This window comes from Phalacrocorax aristotelis, chromosome 3 (assembly GCF_949628215.1).
Source record: "Phalacrocorax aristotelis chromosome 3, bGulAri2.1, whole genome shotgun sequence".
NCBI lineage: Eukaryota > Metazoa > Chordata > Aves > Suliformes > Phalacrocoracidae > Phalacrocorax > Phalacrocorax aristotelis.
Window position 1 is genome coordinate 21,083,630 of NC_134278.1, and position 24,146 is coordinate 21,107,775.

At 39.1% G+C, this 24,146-nt stretch overlaps 1 protein-coding gene across 1 annotated transcript in view; it reads left to right on the forward strand.

Annotated features, from left to right (window-relative positions):
- Positions 1–13,942, forward strand: part of MYT1L (myelin transcription factor 1 like) — a 201,350-nt gene extending 187,408 nt beyond the window's left edge. Inside the window, exons 16-19 of the mRNA XM_075089723.1 lie at positions 6,927–6,989; positions 11,867–11,950; positions 13,291–13,512; positions 13,870–13,942. Coding sequence (XP_074945824.1) covers positions 6,927–6,989; positions 11,867–11,950; positions 13,291–13,512; positions 13,870–13,942 — 442 coding nt within the window. The remainder of the gene's footprint in view (positions 1–6,926; positions 6,990–11,866; positions 11,951–13,290; positions 13,513–13,869) is intronic.
- Positions 13,943–24,146: the final 10,204 nt, after the last annotated feature.

The window sequence follows — 24,146 nt, forward strand, 5'->3', positions numbered from 1 at the left end:
AGTGACAAGAAGAGACAATGAGGAAGAAAAAGGATCTGGAAAAGGAAGCAGTAGAATGTGGAAGAGAAATGATGCAGTGGAACGTGGATGGAAAGCAAACCATGGGGCAAAAGCAAAAGGAGGTTCCTGCTCCACTGAAGGAAAAGGGTAGCAGACAGAAAATAGGGAGAAAGAGGCATCAGGAAAGAAAATGGAAAGAATAAAGCAGTGAAGAACTATGTAGCTGTACAGCTTCACTGAGGGAAATTAAGAGAAAATAAATCCATTCTAACAAACAGGTTTTCATTACAAATTCACAGATAGGTTGTGTAGGAGAGGGGTTTTGTCTAGTCATCAAAAGTAAGTATCAACACTTTAGGAATTCAGAAGTCAAATGCCATGGTAAAAAATAGACAATAAAAGACAACAGGGTAAAAGTGGAAAAGCATCTGTGTTCCTACTGGCATTAGAACAGACAACAGATTTTCTTAGAATCATAGAATGGTTTGGGTTGGAAGGGATCTTTAGAAGTCGTCTAGTCCAAACCCTCTGCAATGAGCAGGGACATCTTCAACTAGATCAGGTTGCTCAGAGCCCCGTCCAACCTGATCTTCTTCTGTGTTTTCACAAGGAAAATGATCAGCAGCATTTCCACTTCACATACTTAATTAGAGCTTGACAATGTACCAAACACCTGAAGTAAGATTTAGGGTTTACACATCCAGATTGCTTTCACAGAGCTGCCTAGAACAGTAATGGCTGGGAGGCATTGCTCTGACTGCTTAGAAAGGTAAAGGCAAAATGAGTTGCTGGTTCCTGTCCAGTTCCTGCTAAATAGGTGTTTTCATAACAATAACCACAACCCTGACTGTTACTGACACACCCATGGCCAAAAAATCTCCACTGAGGACCACACAGCTCTGTTTATGATCCCTCTTCTCGTCCCAAAGTGCTCCCTCCACGTCAGTGGTGAGTGGCATAGGAAAAACTGGAGGAAAACTTGTTCTCTCTTTTGGCCTCTTAAATAGTTAAAAAGGACACTGTTTGTCAAGAGCTGCAAACCTGTTCTTTTTTGACAAGCACTCAAATTCATAGAGGCATAGACGTACAATAAACTTACCATACCTTACAGAAAACTCAATTTCTTAATTTGACAAAGCTTCTCCTTGTCCTTTCTTGCCCAATCACCTTTTTTTCTTCTTCCTTACATATTCAATTCAGGGAACTGCAAACACAATATCTTTACAGGTTTACTTTTGTAACTTTTTGTTTCTGGACTACCAGACCAGAAAAAAACCCCACAATATTTTTTTTTTACGAATCTACATGTAGTTTCAGAAGACATATGGCTTTATAGCTGCAAACAGAGCAGTGAATAAGAATGTCTACTTCTAGCCTGTTTTCCTCTTCCGTATAAAGTCATTTAGCCTCTCTATACCCCAGTTTTCCTCTGCCAAATTCTTCCCTTTTTCAAAGCAGTATTGAGAGATTTTTTTCCATTAATGTTTGTAAAATACTTTCAGGTCTTCAGATGAAAGATAGAAATGCAAAGTATTATTGCATCTGTCTTCCAGCCTCCCAACCTATGAATTCCATTCCTGGTGATTCAGTCAAATAAAACAGAATCTTGAATACAGGGAAACCACCAGACAATAAAAAAAATTCTATATTCTGCTATGAAAAAATCCCACAGGAAAAAATTATATTTCTCTAGCCTTTCTGAACCTTCAAGAGAAAATCACACCTCTACTACAGAGACTGACAGCATGGTCAAAATAAAACTATGGGAAAGATACAATTTTCTATTAAATCTCAGTTCTTTTGTGGTGTGGAACATTCTGAAGAACCATTCTGAATTTTTGCACAACTTACTGGTTTACTCCCCCATTTTATTCAATATGATTTTTCCGTTGGGTTGCTAGCTACATCTGCTTTAAATATTTAATTAGTAATTTATAGGATACATACTCTGTCTGGCAGACTATATTATTTATATGTGTGTTCATTTGCTTACTCAAGGGAAGACTGGATCCACAATGTTGTAGGTGCTAAGTGTTGCAAACTAAACAATAAAAGTAACATCAGTCTTTACAGCTGATACACCAGCTTACTAATAACAGGTCATGAAAGGTATATTGTAGCAACCAGTTGCAACTGAATCCCAGTATAGTTTTGTGGGTCTTAGAAAATATTACTATCTGATGGCCCTTGGCATGGCCATTGTGGAGAGAAATAAATGGCTTAATTTAGTTCCATGGGATCAAACTTCCTCAGCACAAAAATAAAATGTCGAAGCAGTTTGCCATAATCAGAAGAGGCAACACTCTTCACCTTTATTAGTGGCTGTTATTATTTCTTTATTTCTAGAGTGTCCACTGAGTGCTATTATCAATCCCCCAAGAACGGTAGCTAAAAAAAAGTACACAGATAACATACAAACCTGCCAATTCATGTGAAAACTACAGCCTAACTTAATAGCATGCCCTTTCCTTAGTGAAAACCAGGCTGTAGTGATAAGGGCAGTGAGGATGAAAGTGTGCAGAGGGAGAGGGCTTGGTACAGGGCATAGAAGGGGCCAAGAGTGATTGAAGGGGCAAGAGACAGAGAGAAGTAGTTATATTGGTTACAGTTACTAAAACTGTCTCTGATGATTAAATTAAACACTATTACCTTATATAGTGAAAAATGCAACCATGTGTTGCAATGACCTGACTTTTGTTTGCGTGGTTTCCTGAATTTGGGCTTGTATAATTCTAGGTCCAAGTATTCAGTTTGGATTTATACATATAAACTGGTCAAACATTAAAGACAAGATCTGACTGAGATGGAAGTAGAAGTCACTGTGTTGCTGCATCTCAACTGAGGGTTTCTGAGAGAGAGGGGGAGAGCCTGAGCCCAGGCCCTGAGCTGTGGTCAGGCTGTGTGCACTGGAAAAAATTCCATGAGCTCTGCCTCCTCTCTGCGGAAAAGCAATCCTGGTTCTGAACAGCTGTTGTCATTTTGTGGTAAAATCTCTAAAAGTAAAAAAAAAAAAAAAAGAAGGCAAAGTATTTTCATTATATTGCAGGTTACTATATCTTTGGTTTTTATTGTTATGTTTTAGAGATAATTTATGTTTTAAAGTAAATTTTAAAAGTAAGTCAACCAAAGCTATACACAATAATGAGGACAGAAGTACTTCAGTTCTGTCTTTGTACCTTGGATAACATCCTATTTGGTCTCACATGAGCTGAGTTATATATTATCTAAATATGTAAGCGACATGTGAGCTTAAGTAGCTCCTGTAGACCTAGATAAAAGCCTGGGAATACAGATTTAAATGTGTATTTTATTTGTAGTCTGCTATGCTGATAGTTTTTCTTCCAAGCTGGGTTTGCAGCTAGACTTTTAATTTTAACTATTGGCACTTTGAAAAGCCCTCCCCAAGTCCATTTGGACATTGCAGCCATTTTTTCCCTAGGCCCAGGAAGTTATTTCAAGATGCCAAAAGTCTTTTTTACTTGCTGCGCACCTTCCGTCCGTTCCGCAGTGAAAAATAGGTAGTAGGGCTTAAGTATATTTATCTCCTTTTGGCTCTCACCTTTTTTTTTCATTCCTGCTATTGAATCTAAGCCAAATTCTGAATCCAGCTCCCACAGCTGTTGCTGTTCTGCTGCCTGCCCTGCTTTCTGCTTATGCTTATGTTCCCAAAAAAGCTTCTCTGGGATGTTTTGTGAAATGAATGGGACATCAAGGCAGTGCTAACTGCATTCCATTCCCTTTCACTGACAAGCTTTTTTACTTTGCTGGATGCCCTGAATTTGTGTAAAGTGCTAGTGTTATATGTTCTGAGTCTCACTCTTTACAGGGTCAGTTCCTTTTGTCACCTCACTGTTTACAGAACTGAAGTATTTCCTTTGCTGCAATAAGGTATTATGTAGAGTCTATAAATAAGCTTCTGAACCTGCCAGATTACATTCATTTAAGTGAGCAAACTGTGTATCTCTTTTTCCACCTACTCTGATACTAATTTTCAAAGGGTTTCACATCACTTGCCTCTTACCTGGACCTCTCATACACTTTCCTGGCATTGTAGCATGCACATGTGATCAGTTAAGTCAAATACATAGAGGTACTAGTTGATAGTGTAGTAGTAGGCTATATACAAGTCCTGTATACAATCAGACATTCTGAAAATAAAGACTCACAATTCCAATGGTACAAGGACTTGTAATTGTGTCCTTACCTAATTTGCTTAGGATAGCAAATAAATATTGTAATGACTTTATAGCTGAAACAGACTGCTGTATATCTGCATCCTATGTTTCACAGTGGAAACAGCAGTAAATAGAGATGTTCCGGGCTTTTAAAATGTTCATATCAACTGCATTAAACTCTCATTTCACCTGTTAAATTTAGGTCAATATAAGCTTATGAGACTTGAAAACAAATATTATAGTGCTGAAATCAAAATCTGAAAGGCCTTCATAAAATCCTTGCCTACATAAAAACTCTCTTCTGGTTTAATCGAAAGTATGACTTTAAACTGATATGAACTGTATAGAGCCCTTTGTGAAGATCTGAGTTCAATTTACAGCAGGATGATTTCTTCTTTAGCCTCAGTTGCTTAACACTTTTTTTTAAATTACACTGAAATAAGCTACTTTCTAAACTGTGTAAGCCTGTCCAAATGGTTGAGGTGTAATGGTCTAATTTTAAGACTGATTAATTGGATATACTGGTGCATCTTATAAATCCTGTTAGTTAAGACACTATTGATCATGCGTCGCTGTAGCAAAAGTCTTGGAAAAGATGAGAAAAACCATTATGGAGTTTTGATAATAGCTTCTTCTGAAAAGGACTGAAAAGTCTGTAGAGCAAAATGGTGGCTTCAAATAGGAAGGAATTCTTGTAGTACCTCAGACAGACTGCAGAGGAACAAACTCATGGCTCCTTGTTCTCTTTTATTCATTTAAATGCCATGGACATTTACAGCCAAAGTTTAGTCAATTCATTTAATTAATTCTTATTTTCATATCTTTTGATTCAACATCTTTAGAGGCTTCAGTCAGGCTTTAGTGATGCAGCTGGTCTTGATGGAAGTAGGAAGTAAGCATTGTAGATCACTGAAGATACCTAGCATTAAAAAAACACACAAAGCAAGAGATTGTCTCTCTGCAAATCTCAAAATATTTGCCAAAAAAAAAATAGTAGGAACATCTAAATATTTATATATGAAGTATTTAAAATGTAAGACCCTTTATGTAAGATGTCCTAACCATTTATTTTTTAACTTAAAGAAATAGCTAAAGTTTGTGCTACCCATGTGCAGCCACAGCAAAGTATGAATAGTAGGGGCCATACAGACTGAGATATAACTGCTTCACTGAGGGCCATATTTTTACCTAATTGTGTCAGAAGAAACTATGCAAAAATTAGCTTTTTTATCTTTTTACAAGCAGAAAGATTAATGTGTGATGTCAGCCTGCATATTGGTCTTTAAGATATTAAGAGTCACAGTAATACTTCCACCTTCTACTCAGGATCATGGTCTTATACTTGGTCCTGTGCAAAGACGTAAAGCAAGAGAAAAGGAGAATTGTCTTTAAGGATGTTGTTTAGACTTCTTGTCCAAAGCACACAGGCTGTTTGTTATATGGAAGAGAAACTTCAGTGACGTAGTGAACCCCAGAGGTTTTACCAACTTACATCCTGGAAGTGCTACCATATTTTAATGTTTTCTAATTAACAACTCAACTGGTCCAGATGAAGACCACATGAGAATTCCATTTAACAAATTCCAGTTTAATTTATCTCTTTCAAGGTTGCATTAATCGTGTTTGAAGTTTGGCGCTTCTGAGCTGCTCAGGAGTAGGTAATGCTTACTAGCTTTAAAGGGCTAAAATTCAGCTTAATGGAACGTGAAAGCCCCATCGCACTGAATTCTGGGTTGCTTAATTCCTGATTTTAAAAAACTTTCAACTCTCTGCAGAAACCTTTGGGAAACAAAAGTTTACCAGTATGGACCAACTTTGAGGAAAGCACACATGCAACTAAAGGGAGAAAGCCAAAGTCTGCATGAACTCTGGATTCAAGTAGTGAAAGAATTCAGTGTTATGGAAATCTGATGTTTCAGAATGCAACATCTGAATTTGCGTGCATGCACAAATTTGAAATTTGGAATTCATGTAGCGTTGGTCTGTTCAGTAAAATTAATGTGAATTAATTATTCCTTTGTCTTTTCTGTGATTTAGGGTAGCAGTTCAAATACCAGCTATAGATTTTACTTAGCATTATAATTTAGCTTATTCTGTGATGATCACAACAATCTTTGCAATGTAGAAAAAACCACCTATTTTCTTTGATTACTCTAACGTTGTTCAGCTATTAGAAATTCCACCAATACTGTATCAGTGACTTCTCTATCCAGTGCTGTAGCTTGGTGTTTGGGTGGGTTATCATTTCTCTGCAAGAGGCCAGCATTACTGCCCTGTCTACACATTTCCTTTTCCTTAGGCACCTCCTTCGCTTCACAGAGAGGTGGAGGGGTGTCTTCCTGTGTGACTTCATGACACTGTGCAGTGGGATTAGAGCAATGGCTTGCTGCAGTGTTAGCCATTACTTAAGAACACACCATGGGGATATTCCATTTGCTGTCAACCCTGCTCATTCCTGGTGGTGCGGGGATGTCAGGCTGCTGCTGGAAATCTTCCACTAATCTGCTGATACTAGAGATATTCAGAAAGAATTTGAGTGGGCAGGTGACAAGTAGCAAACAAAAGCATTTCATGAATGAAGAAAGTATGTTTCTCCCTGGCGTGGAATTAAGCTCAGGTTTAGCAATGGCTAGAGGTCCCCAGGGCTGGCACCTGTGGAAACAAGGACTGAGCCAATGAATATTTTTTAATGGGCCGTTATATCTTTCCTGTCAGTAACATTGCTCCATATCTCTTCCATTATTATTCTAGGTGTCCCACCCCTGGGTGTGATGGCTCTGGGCATATTACTGGAAATTATGCTTCACACCGAAGGTATGTAAAGAGAAGGTTTCGTTCTTTAAATCAAACAACTGAAGGACTAGAAGAGACCTCAACAGACCTCTCCTCCCTCTCTCAGTAGTGAACTAGGATCAAGTGCTGTACATAGGCATGGGTTAGTCTAACTCATTCTATTTATCACCAATGAATAGCATATCTCAGTTTCAGCATGGCTTACTACCTGAAGAGGTAGGAAGATTTTTGCTAATGTCTAGCAAAATCTTTGTAACAAATGAATCCAGTTTTTCTACCTTTTCTCTTAGCCCAGGAAAGCAATTTAACATTCATAAGTTTCTGCTGCTTTACATTCTGAATGACTTAACTCTTCCTCTCACAGTCTTACTTCTTCTGGACTCAAATTCTATTACTGCAATTTTTTTGTTCCACAAATTGTATTTCCTAATTGTTCCTGTCAATCTCTTCCAGACTCCCTCCGTATTTCTTGAAATGCAAAATTAGACCCAGTTCTTTACCCCTTCTCCCAGCTGAAGCCTTACCAGCTTTAATCAGGGGGGAAAACTACGTCTTTCATCTAATCTGCACCAGTCTTTTTAGTACATTTCAGAATAAAGCTTGGCTTGTTCTTAAATCGCAACACATTGTATGTAACTATGTCAAGCCAGAAGAATGGAAAGAGAAATTTATGGATGAAAGGTGTTTCTGTAACTGACTGAACTACAACTGTGATCCTCACCAAGGGCCAAAGAAAGCTTCGCAGTTACTAATTAGGGTATTGTTGGTAACCCCAAAATAAATTATGGTGGTACCACTGTAGAGGTAATGTTATGAATGCTGTGTAATTAGCAATTCACCTGTAGGTATATGAGAGCTATAAATCAGTAGAGAAGAGCTGCACCATATTTTGTAAATAGCTATCCACTCTTTAATCAAAGAATAATAGTATAGCCCACATCTCTTTTGCTAGTAAAGGTTCTTTACTCCCATGCATAGCAATGCTATTGAGTCTGGATATTTGTTTGCTTCACCAAGTCCCTGTAGTTTTACAATTGGCTATAACTAGTCTATACACAAATTCCCAGTTTAAGTGTGTTCCCAGTAAAAGCAACAAACAGTTTAAAGTCAAAACATAAATAACACAGAGACTTGGGATGTGCCATACCTTTACATGCTGTAAAAATGAAAGATCACAATAACAATTTCTGTAATGCACAGTTAAACATCAAATGTACAAATAACATTATGAAGGAGAAGATGTAAACATTTTAAAAGAACTTACATCATGTAGGAGATTAAATCACACTCTCAAAGGGATTTAAGGTCAAATTTAGAAATACATTTAGCTATATGTGTATTTATCAGCTCACACCTCTACCAGCACTACGGTTGGTGTAGCTATGCCCCGACTTCGCTCTTTCAGGATATTGTTGATGTATCTGGTCATCTGTTTAACCAGAAACAGGCTGGACAGTGGAGATGAAGAAGGCAAAGTGTCACTAACAAGAAACCTAAGAGCTTGCAAGGTTAGCAGGGGAGAATCACTGCATGTCAGGTCATTTTTTAAACCCTGGGCATTGTCTCCTGGCCACTGTAGGACTGGACCATGAGCTGTATTACCAGCTAGATTACCTACTTTCATGTGTAAATTCTGATGTTCTTGTATTTTTGCAGATGAATGCTGGACCAAGCTTTCATTTTACTCTGCAGCAAATGCACTACACATAAAGTTATAAAAACTAATTCTGCAAAACTAAGTGGTCTGCAATTTCTCCAGTCCATTGGGATTTGACACACTCAACCTTTTGAAATGCCACCATGTCTATATTGACCATGTAACTCCTTCATTTCTCTTCCAAAAGGCCTCCGGCAGCCCCAGGTCCTTGGCTGCCTGTGGGCACAGGGACACTGATGCTGAAGGAGTAATGTCTTATTTGCTTAAAAACACTGATGTCCCCAGGGGACCTGTTACATTTACACGGAGCCAGCCCCACACTGTTCAGGTCATGATATCTGTTGAGGCCATTTCTGAGTTGGTGAGGCTGACAAAATGAACACTCTTTAAAAGGGCAGCAAACCAGTGGCCTAAATCTGGAGCTGTTAAGTATGAAAGACCCCACAGCACATTCACAGTTAAGCCTTCTAATTCCAACACTGAAAATTAGCATTTGCTTCTGCTAGCATCTGAGTTAGCATTTTTGTCTGTATTTGATACCATCACTTACAACCCTGCCAGTTTCAGAAGAAAAGGAATGACAAACTTCTCTCCTAAATGGCTGCCAAGATGCCTAGACATCATCTGTATTTAAAATGGCTGCTCAACAGCAAGCACACACGAAGGCAGATTTAACTCTGGCATAACTCTCTGCAGCTCCACACATCCATTCAATGTATGCAAGAAGTTATATCAGCATATACCAGTGTTGAATTTCCCTTATTGTCTTTTATCTTCATATATAAGGAATTAAAGTTATATAAAAATGAAGTAATATGAAGTAATATGCTTGCTTTGTAATAACTTTTGGTTATTATAGGATAAAAAAATTAAAGCAAAGGCTCATCCTTGACACATGTTTTCTTGGTGAATCTGCTGTCAGAGGAAAAATGAATTAATCATAACCTCAGAAGCTGTCTGTTGAAAATGTCTGTTTAGGGGACCTGAAAGGTGTTAGAATTTTGTAATAAATCATAGTGCCAGAATAGAAGATCTATTGCAAAAAGATGATGCACCAAAATATCAATAAGTAGGTGATAATTAAATTGATTTAATATGTAGAAAGCATTAAATCATTAGTCAAGGCAGAAATTCTTCATTCAGATTTTGTTATGAAAATGTCATCATCTACAAGCGTACCCATCTGTACACCTACTAAAAAAAGTATTGCTTTCTGAGGCATTTCTATTAACTATTTAGCTTCCAGATGCAAAACCAGATTGCTCTCACACAGTGGGTATGACTAATCTCACAGATAAGCTAGGGATATCTGTAACTCCTGTCCTCTCCCCTTTGCTTTCTGCAGTCCAAGTTGTATGGGGAACAATAAGCCAACCTGTTCCCAAACCGCCCCCTTCCCCCAGAGCCTGCTTTCTTTTATTCTAAATCCCTCAGACTCTGCTCCTCCTGCCCCTGTCTTCTTACAGATTATGATATTATTATTTTCAAAGAAAACTCTTTCAGTGGCACAGGCTTTCTGAGGTTGAGGTTGTGCACAGGGAACTATGGTCCTTGGGTGTGCACTATGCAAGTTGGAATAAACAGCAGCTTGCTTTAAAAAGAAAAATGGTCAGTACATAAACTAGGAAATGAAATGGGATGAGAGCACAGGTCCAAGCATCAGAGTGCACATGCCTACACTATTAAATTGTTAGCATGTCCCCTGACATGGTACTGACCCTGGGCCACTGAAACTCTCCCAGGCAATTCCTAGATATGATTTGGGGCATAGCATGGGTCCAGATCATTCTCTATAAGCAATGTAGGTGTAGCTGTCCTGCCTTACAGAGACAGGGAGTTTAGCTGTACAGAGGTGAGCTTACTGGTCTTGGGTCAAAACAGCAGTCCTAGGTCCCTTCTCTTTACCAGTATAGATGTAGCTATGCCATCTCACTAAAAGTTGCTAGGTAATACACTATGTCCAATATCTTGTGTTAACATTCCTCCCTTTCTTCATTTAACTTATTTATGACTTTGCAACGTGTAAACTTTATTTTTGTCTATTTTTCATTTACTAACACAGAATTCCGTCTGTGATTGCATCACCCTTTTCTCTGTTCCTCCCAGTCCTCACTGGTCTTGACGAGCAAAATAAGTGAAAATTTTGATACCACTCTTTCTGTCTCTTCTTGCTGAAGACAGGACGTGCTATACAACACTGAAGTACCTTTTGTCATGCTGAAAACAGAAATTTAATCTTCTATTTTGTTTTGTGCTCTAAGGAAATGTTTTTTTAGCGACACCCTTTTGTCTCTCATCTCAATACTTTTGAAGGTGGTGTTCTACTGATGGACTTTTTTTTTAATGTTGATATGTTAAGATGGAAATAACATTTAAATAGAGGACAAACCATGATTTTTGGGTGGACATATTTGTGTCCTCAGATAGCAACTACTTAAAGAAATCTTTATCTATTAAAGTCATTGTCAAGTCTACTAAATGGTTTCTATAATGAATTCTTCATACGCAGAGGGAAGGCTGAGCTTATAAAATCTTGGAATAGATATATCTTTTTCCATCTTGTGTAGTTAAAAACAGCATTCTCAGTGTCTAGTTAAATGTAACATTGCTTAGCCTGACATATAACTTTGTGTCTACCAAATCTTTTTGTCTGGCTGAGTTCTGAGCACTTGAACTCTTCCTCGGGAAGACACCATACAGCTCTAAGCTCTGCCGTGGTTTTATTCAACCCTTCTATAGGATTCTTACATGGCATTTGAGAAGGTTTGATAATGTTTCTAATGTGCTCCCTAGAGAAATCTTGAGTCCTACCAAGAGATCCAAAGACTCCTGTTTTTTGAGCCTATTCTTCCGTCCCTCTCAGACATACAGAGGATGTAACGTCTCTCCTCCCTGTAACATCAGCTTCTATTCCTTTCAAAGCTGTCGCTGCTGCTGCTGAGTCAGCTGGAGGGATTATTAGGCAGAGAGTTTAAGAGCTGCTTTCCCTGGCTCCTCAGGGACTGCATGTGTGTGTGGTCTGCACAGTGTCTGCAGTCCTGCCCTGCATCACAAACCAAGATACGCGGATTCCCCCTTGTGGCTGCATACTGCAGCTCTCCTTATTTAAACCACCTGAGCTTTGATTTTGGAAATCAGGCAGCATTATCTATTCTGCCAATTTTTCAGATCGAAAGCATATCCCTTGTAAACTGTACCCAAGAATGAGAAACTGCATTTTAAAATCTTTTCTTTCACTCAGTCTTTCAGGCTGTCCGCGAGCAAAGAAAAGTGGAATCAGGATAGCACAAAGCAAGGAAGACAAAGAAGATCAAGAGCCAATTAGGTGAGAATAAATATTGTCAAAGGGCCTTCATGTGTTTTATAAGGTCATACATTATCTTCAGCTTTTTATTAAGGCATAAATTTATTGTGTGATAGTTATCCAAGAGCAGATAGCTACACTGATTTCTATGATTGAACTGCGAAATCAGGGATCTGTGCTGATTTATTCTAGACAAGGATACAATATTCTATAACTTAGAAACAGTTTTAAATATGTTTTTCACATGAAATTTGAAAAAAATTACATAGATCTTTATCTCCTAAAAAAACCTTAAACATGTTTGCATACTATAGGCAAACCACACATGTTAAATAAAGTAGTTATGGGAACAGAGAATTGAGTATTTATATGAGATTGCTGCAACGAATCTGACTGTTTATGCAGTTTGCAAGAGGAAAAGTGCCTACCTGTAGGCCTTGCTTTCTTCTTGTAAGGGGCTCTGATACTAGCGGCCGCTGAACTCAGCGGATTTAGTGACTGCTTAGACTATTCAGGACTGGATCCTCAGTGGACAGTCGCAGCAATATTTTAGTGTAGGACAAACAGTGAAGTAACCGGCCATTTTTTGACATGTGTTATGTAGCAGCATACTGGAAAAAAACTTTATTTTCTTTAAACGTTTCACTTTGAAGAGTCTAACCTGTTCCTTCTAACCCTGGTTATTTGTTTTTTTAGAAGTATACAGGGCAAATGTATGGGGGAATTCACAAGTAAGGAAAACCGTCAGATGAATACGGAACTGCCTTCATTGATCTCTCTAGGCTGTAGCGCATAGTTTGTTATAATCTCTCCTATTCAGAGAGTGGTTAAAGGTGCTCAGCATTTCTGATGAGGTGCTATGATCACTTCGTACTTAACCGTTTCTACCTAACATTTTCACGACTTCAGACAAGTCTTCTTTAGATTCCATACACATAAATAAAATGCACTAAGGATTATACTGAGTGGGATTTTATGCTTACAGAGTTTTTATGGGCAATTTCCCTGCTGAGCGGAGCTCAGTAGCCAACATTTCAATTCCGGTGTGATATTTACTGTAATGAACACCTGCAATTCAAATATATCTCTCAATCCTTTTGTTGCAATTGCACAATATCAACAGCTGTGACTTCATCTGCTGGCTAGCCTCCTTACAGTTTATCAAATAACTTTTTTTTTTTACATATTAGCAAAGTTCTGCTTGTAATTTTACCCACTAAAGGGTATCTTGATTATTTTTAAGACCACAGTGCATGATTGTTCTTTTCTTTTCATGTCGGGTTTATTTTGACTTTGTTGTAGAGGCTACCAGGTATATGATGGCAAGACAATAAAGTTTATCTCATCTATCTGCTATCCAGATGTCCAGTTCCTGGTTGTGATGGTCAGGGTCATATAACTGGAAAATATGCATCCCATCGCAGCGCGTCAGGGTGTCCTCTAGCTGCCAAAAGGCAAAAGGATGGGTACCTAAATGGCTCACAGTTCTCTTGGAAGTCAGTGAAGACGGAAGGAATGTCATGTCCAACCCCAGGTTGTGATGGCTCAGGACATGTCAGTGGTAGTTTTCTTACTCATCGTAGGTGAGTAACTATGGCTTATATTTTTCATGTATGCTTGTTATTTGAATTAGATTAGCAAGATTTGAAATACAGCTTTTTGTCACAGCATTGCTCTGTTCCTTTTGAATTTCGTGGTTATTCTGAAAAATAATCTTCCTACATATATTTATAGATAACTGGAAGTCAAGACACACGATTTTTTAATGCAAGTCCTTGCAGGTAGAGACCTGAATCTGAATCTACAATACACAGAAAATTTTAGGGAAAAAAGTGTGCATGACAATGACTGTAAACCTGCTACTGCTTAATTGAGTGACTCTGGACAAATTACCTTAGGATAGACTTTGTAATACATATCTGAATCCCCCTGATTTTCAGAGGTGTAAAACACATTGTTGATTCCCAAACATCAGAGCATGGAACTAAAGAATTTAAGGAACCAGTTCTATAAAAACAAAGTACTTTTATTCATTTGGAAATTAAAATGTTCATTCAAAACAATAAACATAGAATACAGCAGATTAATTAAAATTAGTGGAATAGAAATATTTGACAAAAGAAATACCAAGCCAAATTTTTCATAAACTTGGCAAAAATAAGAGAACTTCAGTGATGACATTTTTCAAGGCTTTTAAGAGATCAAGGAAGAGAAAGTGGAAAGTCTGTTAGGGATAAATCTTGCTGCCATTTAAGATACTGGTTGTGAGGGAGCAAGGCTGTTCTTGGAGCTTTGGGTGGGAATCTCAGCCTGAACATGACTATAATGCCAGAGCAAACTTCTTATTATATAATCACTAATATAAAACTCTTTGACTGTCAAGCTGATGTGCCTAATTTGTCACCCTTCCCCAGGCAGACCTCAGCCGAACTTCTGTACCTTTCAGTTAACTAAACCAACCTGATCTTGTTTTGTAGCGAGTTCTAGATATAGAGGTGAAAAGTGTACTTCTTCTTCTCTTGCCTGCAACTCTTTCCTTTGATTCTTTCTTTGACAACCCTTTAGAGCTGAAAAGCCTTACATTTACTGCAACCTCTCCAGATTTTGTTACGTAGTTCCTATTTACTGTTTAGGTTCAGAACTGGTTTTCTACTCTGTTTTTATGGTACCTACCATATGACCTGAGGTGCTACCTAAGAGGTCAAGTGTATTACATAGCCTGCAGCTCCTATATGCTTTAGGGAGTGGCAGATGCAAAAGCCCTGACCGTTTGTGCATGTGTCCACATGTGGATTTAAGTATCTGACTTTCAGTAAAATATCAGTATTAGTGATCATATTTTGGTTTAGCTTTCATCATAATGGTGTAACATTTATTCAACTCAAAGAGACCCATCATTAACATTTTGAAATTATTTTACCTTTAGTTGAAAGTTACAATATAATTACTGAGAGATTTCTTTCAAGGAGTATTTACATTTCCAAGGCGAAGATTCTTGCAACAAGAATAACTAACTTCTAAAAAGAAAGTACTGATACTAAATTGAACTGTTCTTCAAAATTAAGGAGCAAATGGTACCTAGAGTTTTTTCTTTTTAAATAGGCATGTTTTCATGTGAAAACATGAAATAAAAATAAAATTTAAATTCTTTTTTTTTTCAGTGGAGACACCTAAATATGACATTTAGCCACATAGCAGCCGTGTGCTTCCTTGAGTACCATTATCGTAAGCAGAAACTGAGATATGTAGAAGGCTTACCCTATAAGACCAGTTTTGGGGCAAAAAGGTCCATTGTTAGAGGACAACACCAGAAGATAAAAGGTTGCTTTAAAAGGCTGACTGAATTAGGCTGATCTTACTTAATTGTCTTGATGTAACGAAGCACCAATATTCTCAGTTGTTGTGAGCAAGTTTAACAATATCTTGAAGCTTCCATAATCTATGGCGATATTAATAAAAAGCCATTTTATTTTGAAAATATGACTAATTCTGGTTGAATTATTAAGACGCCATTAAAAGGGCTTAGTTCATTTGCTTACACAAAGAAAAGCACTTGAAGCCATTTTAGATGCCTTTGGATAAGACATCATTTCCAGCTGTTGCTCAGAAAGGCACACAGCCATGGTAGGCCCAGTGTCATATTTACCAGCCTTAATGTCTTCTTAAATGGCACTACATGCCTGTATATGGACAACTGAATCAAACTCTGCACATAGGTTTGAGCTTCAGAACAATTCACCTACTTCAATAATCTGCTCAGAGGTGAAGAAGGTGCATTTGCTCCTCTTCCAGTGAATGGAGCCAATGGATCCTGGAGAGTTGTTCACTTCACCTGTGAAGTAGACGCCTACCTTTGATCAGAACTGTACCGTAAATGTCACTGAGTGCATCAACGGGAAGTGGGATTGCCCTGTCTATGAATTTGGAAGTATTGATGGGGCATGTAAGATGGCCATATTGGGCTGGCAAAAATGACTGAAGATTTGTGAGACACTCCCATTCTTTGACTGTGACAGCTGAGAGCTGAACATGCTTTGCAGGGTGCTAGCTTGTTAAATGAATGGGCCCCAGAGCTCTATGGCAGTTTGATATAAAATCTATACAAACGTTTGAACCTAGGTGTCCTAAACTGGAGTCCAGTCCCACCTAAACTACAGATTATGCATATCTTTATCTAAGGATGGAATATCGCCTCACTCTAGTGTATCTGTTTAATAGGCTGTGGTCTCATCTTCTACCTCTAAGAACATTTTGCTATACAGCTATGGCTGTAAATCTCAAATGCCACCTTCTGAAGAGAAGCAATGCTATGACTATTACACACTGAAACCAGGTGTATGCACAGCCATTTGCAGGTATAGCTGTGTCCAGCATGCGTGGGGAGAAAGCAGGGCTATGGCCATTAACTGGGTCAGTAAAAGTTGCCAGGAAAGTACTAGGTAAAAGTCTTCAATTTTGGCAGTACAGCTTGCTTTTCTTCTGAGAGGTCACTCTTCTTCCTAGTACAAATATTTTCCTAACAGCAGACTTCTCTAAGCATAAATATTAATTGTATGTGTAGTGTCCTTACTGTGTTCTTTGAGATTTTATATTCTGCCTTTCATAAACAGCTGTTAATGTGCTGTTATCCAAGCAGCTGTAATACTCTGGAAACTGGAATGGCAGACTGGCTTGTGAAAATGGTGCCAACTGTTGCATTGATTAAAAAAATATAGGCTGAGATTTTTGACGCAAAGATTTCTTAGAACTGTTGTTGCACCTTGTACACATGGTGTAATTCCACTGATATCAATGGTGCTGGTAAATCAGTGCTTAGTTAAAAACCTGCTCCAACTGCTATTACATAGTCTGGAATTTAAATATATGCATATTTGTACATACATGCTTCTGAAGTAGAAATAAGTAGTCAATTGAAAAAGTCACAAATTTCAGTAAGCTTTGAATCCTACCCTATGAGCAAAGGCACCAAAAAAGGTTTCTGTTTCAGAAATTCATATGAACAGTTTTATTTTGTCAAGGAGGTTTGCATAGGAAAGAATGGCAACAGAGGGTTATCGGAATGGACTTGAAGCATAGGGTTAAAAGTACTATTTTTTAAAAAGGAGCCTGTGCTAGCAGGAGAGGCCAGTGTCAAATTAGTTGACCTACCAGCAATATGAAAACGAATTGGAAGACATGTAAGCATGGAGTCAGTAGATAGGTAAATTAAATAGGTTATAATGAAATGTAATTGTAAATTAATGTGTTGGTATTTATACTGTAGCTTTCCGGTTTGGTTCTTGAACAGGCCCTTACATCCTCATATTTGATTTAAGAAGACTTTTCTGGATGGCATAATTTCTAATACAACCATCAGTTGGGGACTTTCTCAGAATATACTTGGATTTAGCAACCCTGCTCTTTAGCACAGAAGGGGAAATGTGCTTGTGCTGACTTCAGTGGAAATTACATTCAGAAATGCCATTTCAGACAATGTTCAGACAATGTTCAAACAATGTTCTTGCTCTCATCTCTTGCCCACTTTTATTTAAACCAATGTTCACCCATTTCAAACACAGTAATGTGGCTTTTAAATTTCCTTTACTATGGAAAATTGTTGTGTTTTAACCCCAGTAAGGAGCTCAGCCGCACACAGCTGCTTGGTCCCTCTCTTCCAGCAGGATGGGGGAGAGAATCTGGGGAGTAAAAGTGAGAAAACTCGTGGGTTGAGACAAAGTCAGTTTACTAAGTAAAGCAAAAGCAGTACACACAAACAAAGCAAAACAAGGAATTTTTTACTGCTTCCCATGGGCAGGCAGGTGTTCAGCCATCTCCAGGAAAGCAGGGCTCCATCACGTGTAACGGTTACTTGGTAAGACAGGCGCCATCACTCTGAATGTCCCCTCCCGCTTCCTTCTTCCCCCAGCTTTATATGCTGAGCATGACACCATATGGTGTGGGATATCCCTTGGGTCAGTTGGGGTGAGCTGTCCTGGCTGTGTCCCCTCCCGGCTTCTTGTGCATGCCCAGCCTCCTCGCTGGTGGGGTGGGGTGAGAGGCAGAAAAGGCCTTGGCTCTGTGTAAGCACTGCTCGGCAGGAACAAAAACATCCCTGTTATAATGGAATCATAGAATCTTAGAACAGCTTAGGTTGGAAGGGACCTTTAAAGGTCATCTAGTCCAACCCCCCTGCAGTGAGCAGGGACACCTTCAACTAGAGCAGGTTGCTCAGAGCACCGTCCAACCTCACCATGAATGTTTCCAGGGATGGGGCACCCACAACCTCTCTGGGCAACCTGTGCCAGTGTTTCACCACCCTCACAGTAAAATGCTTTTTCCTTATCTCCAGTCTAAATCTACCCTCCTTTAGTTTAAAACCATTACCCCTTGTCCTGTCACAACAGGCCTTGCTAAAGAGTTTGCCCCCATCTTTCCTGTAGTCCCCCTCTAAGTACTGGAAGGCTGCAATAAGATCTCCCTGCAGCCTTCTCTCTCCAGGCTGAACCACCCCAACTTTCTCAGCCTTTCTTCACAGGAGAGGTGCTCCATCCCTCAGATAATTTTTGTGGCCCTCCTCTGCACCCTCTCCAACAGGTCCATGTCTTTCCTGTGCTGAGGGCTCCAGAGCTGGACACCACACTGCAGGCTGCGTCTCAGCAGAGCAGAGTAGAGGGACAGAATCGCCTCCCTCGACGTGCTGGCCACGCTTCTTTTGATGTAGCGCAGGGTACGGTTGGCCTTTTGGGCTGCGAGTGCACATTGTTGGCTCATGTCCAGCTTTTCATCCCCTAGTACCCCTTATCAACACTGTTTCCAGCACAGATCCAAAACATATGCCCATACTAGCTACTATAAAAAAAACTATCCCAGACAAAACCAGTACAAAAACATATGCTAATAGAGCTATAATATAGAATAGATGATAAAATTATAAATATTTTCCCTATTTACAAGCTAATGCTAAATAGAGATGAAAATGTGGAGAAGGGGAGTTTTTCTTTAGTGTACCTGTATCCTCACTGAGGACAGTGGGACTCCAAGATCCATAAACAAGTTTATAGAATAGGATTTGTATTTCAGCAGCAAGGGCATGCCACTGTGTTTGCAAAATATCTAGATGTGCTGGAAGAAAGTAATGGACATCATCCAGTGCTTTTTGCCTTCCGAAGGAATGTATGCAAAACCTGTGAGGTGGTTATGGGAAATGTTTACGTAAGACCGTTATGGGCTATCCACTTTATGCATAGGAGGGCCTAGTTAATGGTAAGGCTGTCAGAAAGCCTGCAGGAAGATAATAGCTGTGCACTCTGTTCAGCCATTGCCTCACGTGCATGTCCTGAGGTGAAGGAGCACTGCTGGTGTTGTTTCCTGCGAAAATTCTAGGTTGGTCACAGCTCTGAGCTGCAAAGCTGCATTGCTGAGCCTGAGAAGAGGTAGATTAGGAAAAGATTAAAAGAAAAAGGATAAAAACTCAAGACAGGAGATGCCCTCAGCAGCTGCTTGCTAAAAGCAGGCAGATACCAGTACTAACAGAGATCCTGAGAGAACCTCTGAGCTCCCAAACGCTCAAAACATTCAGGAGATTACAAATATGAGGAAGGAAGGATGGAGATGTATATTTTCCTGTGCAGAACCTTTTTCTCATGAAATATGCTTTGCTAGAAATAAATATTGTCATTGACGTCAGCTCCTGAAAGAAAGGTTTGTAAGTGCCATCTATGGTCAAACCTCCTGGTGCTCAGAGCTGCAGCTTGAGCCTGTGTCCAAAGAACAGCAGATCACCCCAGGGTTTATCTGGGGTGGGTGTTCACATGCAGAGTGCCAAAGGGGTGGTAGCTCTGTAATCCAGATGCTCTGCATCTCCAAACATGTGCTACTAGCTGAAAATTTGCTCCTAAATTATTGTAGAGCTTTCAGTCGTCGTGTGCCTGAAGTCACATCCTCTCTTAGAATCAGCATTTCTCAGCTTTGATAATTTAAAAACATAAAAACACTTAGCATTAGCTCAGTGAATGAATCTTGTAGAAATGAGCTATATGGTTACAAAGGGCATGACAATCCCTCAGATTATTCTGATTTTTCTGTTTTGTACATAGGCTTGCAACCACTGTTATTTGAGCAAAATCAGTCCTGCGGAGTCTTAGACCTGAAATAACCTTTGCGATGGCACAGTGTTGTGTCTATAGGTATGACAGCAGGACTTATATTACACTGAGTTGTCTGAGATAATAAATGCACCCACTCCTTTCAGTTCATGGAGAAATGAAAGTGCCCAGAATTTAGATGGAGGTAATTGGTTCCTAGCAGGTGTCAGCTTTTCAGCAGGATAGGAAGCTTATTTGAAATAAAATCTGAATTTTAAAAAATGTTTTCTGATGTTTGCAAATAAATGCACAGAGGAAGACTTAGAAATTGCATTAAACAACTGAAAATATAATGTAAAGTTATATCAGATCTGAGATTCTATATATAGAGAGATATATATGATGTAATGTTCACTACAGACTAAGGCAAATTAAAGCTATCAGAAAGTGCATACTCATACTGTGTTTGGTGCCGTGAACCACAATGCAAAAAGGAGATATGTCATGATATGTCGTGGGTGTTGGTCTCTTCTCCCAGGTCACTAGTGATAGAACAAGATGAAATGTCTTCAAGTGGCATCAGGGGAGGTTTAGATTGGATATTAGGACAAATGTCTTTACTGAAAGAGTGGTCAGGCATTGGAAGAGGCTGCCCAGAGAGGTGGTGGAGTCACCATCCCTGGAGGTATTTAAAAGACGTGTAGACGTGGCACTGCAGGGCATGGTTTAAGAGGCATGGTGGTGTTGGGTTGACAGTTGGACTTGATGATCCTAGAGGTCTTTTCCAACCTTAATCATTCTGTGATTCTATGATTCTATGATAAAATACCTTCTGTAAAAACAACAAAAAAATAATTGTGAGCATCCTTTAAAACACAAAGAATCCAAACTGCCAGATGAATTCACAGGATGCTCTAAACTCCTGAAATACCATGTTTATGAGGAATTTGTGTCCATCTGTAGGGAACCAAAGGTTAAAAAGTACTTTTGGAGTGTGTTCCTATGCTATACTGAAGATAGTGTTGAAAATGGTAAAAACTTTGCAGAGAGGAAAATTTTCTTGTTCCTCCATTTATCTATTTATAAAACGTAAATACTGTCAAACTACAGATTTCTAAGAAGCTTTTAATATGCAACTCATTAAATTATTTGATTGCATCTATTTCTAGCCAGGCCTCTTGTCAATTCAACTCTTATCCTTCATTTTATTTGTTGCTACAATAAGTTGACACAGTGCCACATTTGAGTCAACATTAATTCACTCTTAATTCTCATTGTTTCACTTTTTCCCTGGTAGGTTTTTTTAAAGTTGTTTAGGGTGTTTGTTTGTTTTTAATCTGCCTGTCCCCTCCCTGCCATTGATCTATTTTGATGGTTCCCACCTACCTCTTGTTTTTTTCTTACAAGCCCTGCATTGCAATTCGGCAGGAGAAAGTCATACAGTGTTGAGAGTATAGAAGAACTAACCAAACTCACTGCATTTAACAGTAATTACAACTGACAATGATATATGTCCTCATGGTGACATTATTGAAAGATGACAGACATGCAAGTATGCTGGCATCTCCAAGAAGGCAATTAAATGTAGTAATAATATACACACAGAAGAAAAAATTTAAACCAAAAAATGTGAGGTGGGTCCTGCAGTATAAAGGAGTTTTTGACTTAGGAATTTTTTGTTGACCCATAAGCTCGAGGGAAAAGGGTCTTTTAAAACCAATTTTCACAACACCTTTCTCGTCCCATCTTTCTCCTGTCATACTGCATCTGTGCTGGCCCTCTTCCATTCTCTTTCCCTGTGGCTCCTGTTCAGTCCTTCTTTGTGTTTCTGTGTTTCTCAGTCCTCAGCATTTGGGGTATCTGGCCCTCAGGTAGCTTCTCCTGAGTGCTGGAAGGACAGGACAGGCTGTCTCAGTGGGGTTGTATCCAGCAAGCAGCCTTCTGCTCCGGGCCCTGCAGTCCTGAACGGGGCTGATGGCAGCGAAGGCGCTCCCAGTTGTTATACACACAAAGTACATGGAAGGTCTGGCAGCCAAATGCTAACTCACATCTACTGAGCACATCCAAGTGCCAGTCTGTCAGAGGCTTATAACACTGCCAAATCTACATTTTTCATGAGGACAGCAGAATACATCTCTAAACTCAGAGCAATACTCCGTGAAATGTCAAGTATTGCTCCAATTCACGGATAGTTAATTTCCTGAATTATTTGGGTGTTTTTTCCCCCCTCGTTACGGACAAAACAAGGTATATGGGCAAAACAGTGGCACATAAATATATTCTGAGAAATTAAAATTTTTTTCCTATGATGTTTGGAAAAAACCTGAGTCTGGCCAGACACCCATCATGGAAGATTTCAGTCAGATCAGTTGAAATTTGGCAAAAGTCAGAAGTGACTAAATGCAGAGCCTGGTTGTTGAAAGGGTGAGGCCCCTTGACTGTGGGTAATTCTTCCAGCTTCTTTGAGTATGAGCTGGAAGAAGGATGGAATAGCATTTTAATCAGAAGTACAGTCTATTAAACTGGAAGACTCCTAACAGAGAGCTAATCTAAAAGGACTGAAGAGGTTTTCTTACTTTGGGAAAGTCAAGGAGAAAATAATATGAAATTCATATTCGAAAAAAGCAGACCGCACAATATAAACAAGAAAAATCATTTTGCTGAGCAGACCTGACAAATGACAGCAGACAGTAATTTGTACAGGTCCTTGCAATCTGACATCTCCTTGATTTCAGGCACTTAGCAGAAGCTCTCTGGTTATAAACCTGTTTGTCCTCACCCCAGACATAGCCCACAAAAAAAAGCAAAGATGACTGGATGGCTTTTTAGATTTCAGGTGGGACAAATTTTCCTCTTGAAGTACCTTTTTTCTCTCTCCTGTCTACAGAAGTGCCTAGAGAAACTCCTTCATCTTAAGTGTCTAAGTGAGCTGGGCTTGGCCACTAAATAGATCACTTGAAATTTTTAGCTGCCCAAAAGCACTAAGCAGAGGTACGTAGCTAGACATACACCTTACCTACTCATATACAGGGAAGTCTCAGCCTGTCTTCTTCTTCACAGTACATGTCCTGTTCAAGTGACCAGTAAATCCACTGGTCTTCAGGTCATCTGTCAGGTTGTGTGCCATCACAGGACAGGAGAGAGGCTAATAATCTTTGCCAGCCCCCAGCTCCTGGGGCTCTCAGTGGCACTCCATTAAGTGCAGACTCCTTCCCCAAACTTAGTGCTAGGGCCACCGGTAAGTTGTGTAACGCGCTGCAGTGCTTTCGCACTCACCAAAGAATGTGAGAGATTTTTGAAGAATTATTGCATCATTGGGCAAGAGCGAAACCTCTTCCTTTCTTCAGCGATGATACAGGTCAAAGCTTGTTAACACATGTGAAAAGCCCACCTACAGAGCCTCTTTGCTGACTAAGCAACTTTAATTAACAAAATATGATGTGAATTTGCCACAGGACTACTGTGCCCACCTGAAGGGCAACTTTGGCGGTGCTTACAGTTCCAGCATTTCGAGATTCATTAATCCTTTTTCTGGTGTATATTTATGCCCCAGGGGCATTCCTTTCAAATTGAGTCTGCTCTCAGAGCCTTTTTTCTCAGCTTGGCCATGTTTACAGTTCTGCATAATTTCTATTTTTGTTTTGCTTACCTGATTCTCATATTATTCTTTTGTTATGAGAGATAGGCATAATTAAGCTATAACACTATTTCAGCTTTTAAATCTCAAATAAAAATCAAATACCCTCTCATCTTCTGGGTGTCATGCCCATTCACTCAATATAGTTGTCCATTTGGTGCTTGACTGACTGGATTTTAATACTACTTTAACCCTCCCCCTGTAAAATAAGAAAGTAGTTCTTTCCTGAAAGTCTTTTGGAAACAATGATCAGATATCATTAAAATAGTTTTGAAAGCCTTACATTTTGTTTGAAACATAATGGTTGTATTTCTTTTATGGCCACTTGGGTACTGTTTTAATTTTTCTTAGTTCTGGAACCAATGCAAAGACTTGTTTAAACAGAATACAATTCCAGCAGCTTTCGAAAGGAACTTGGATTAGGAGCTGCCACTTTCCACGTTACATCAAGCTTTTTGTCTTTTTAACTTAGATTTCCCTCCTGACTGAAAATTTAAGTGAAAGTTCTTCATCACCA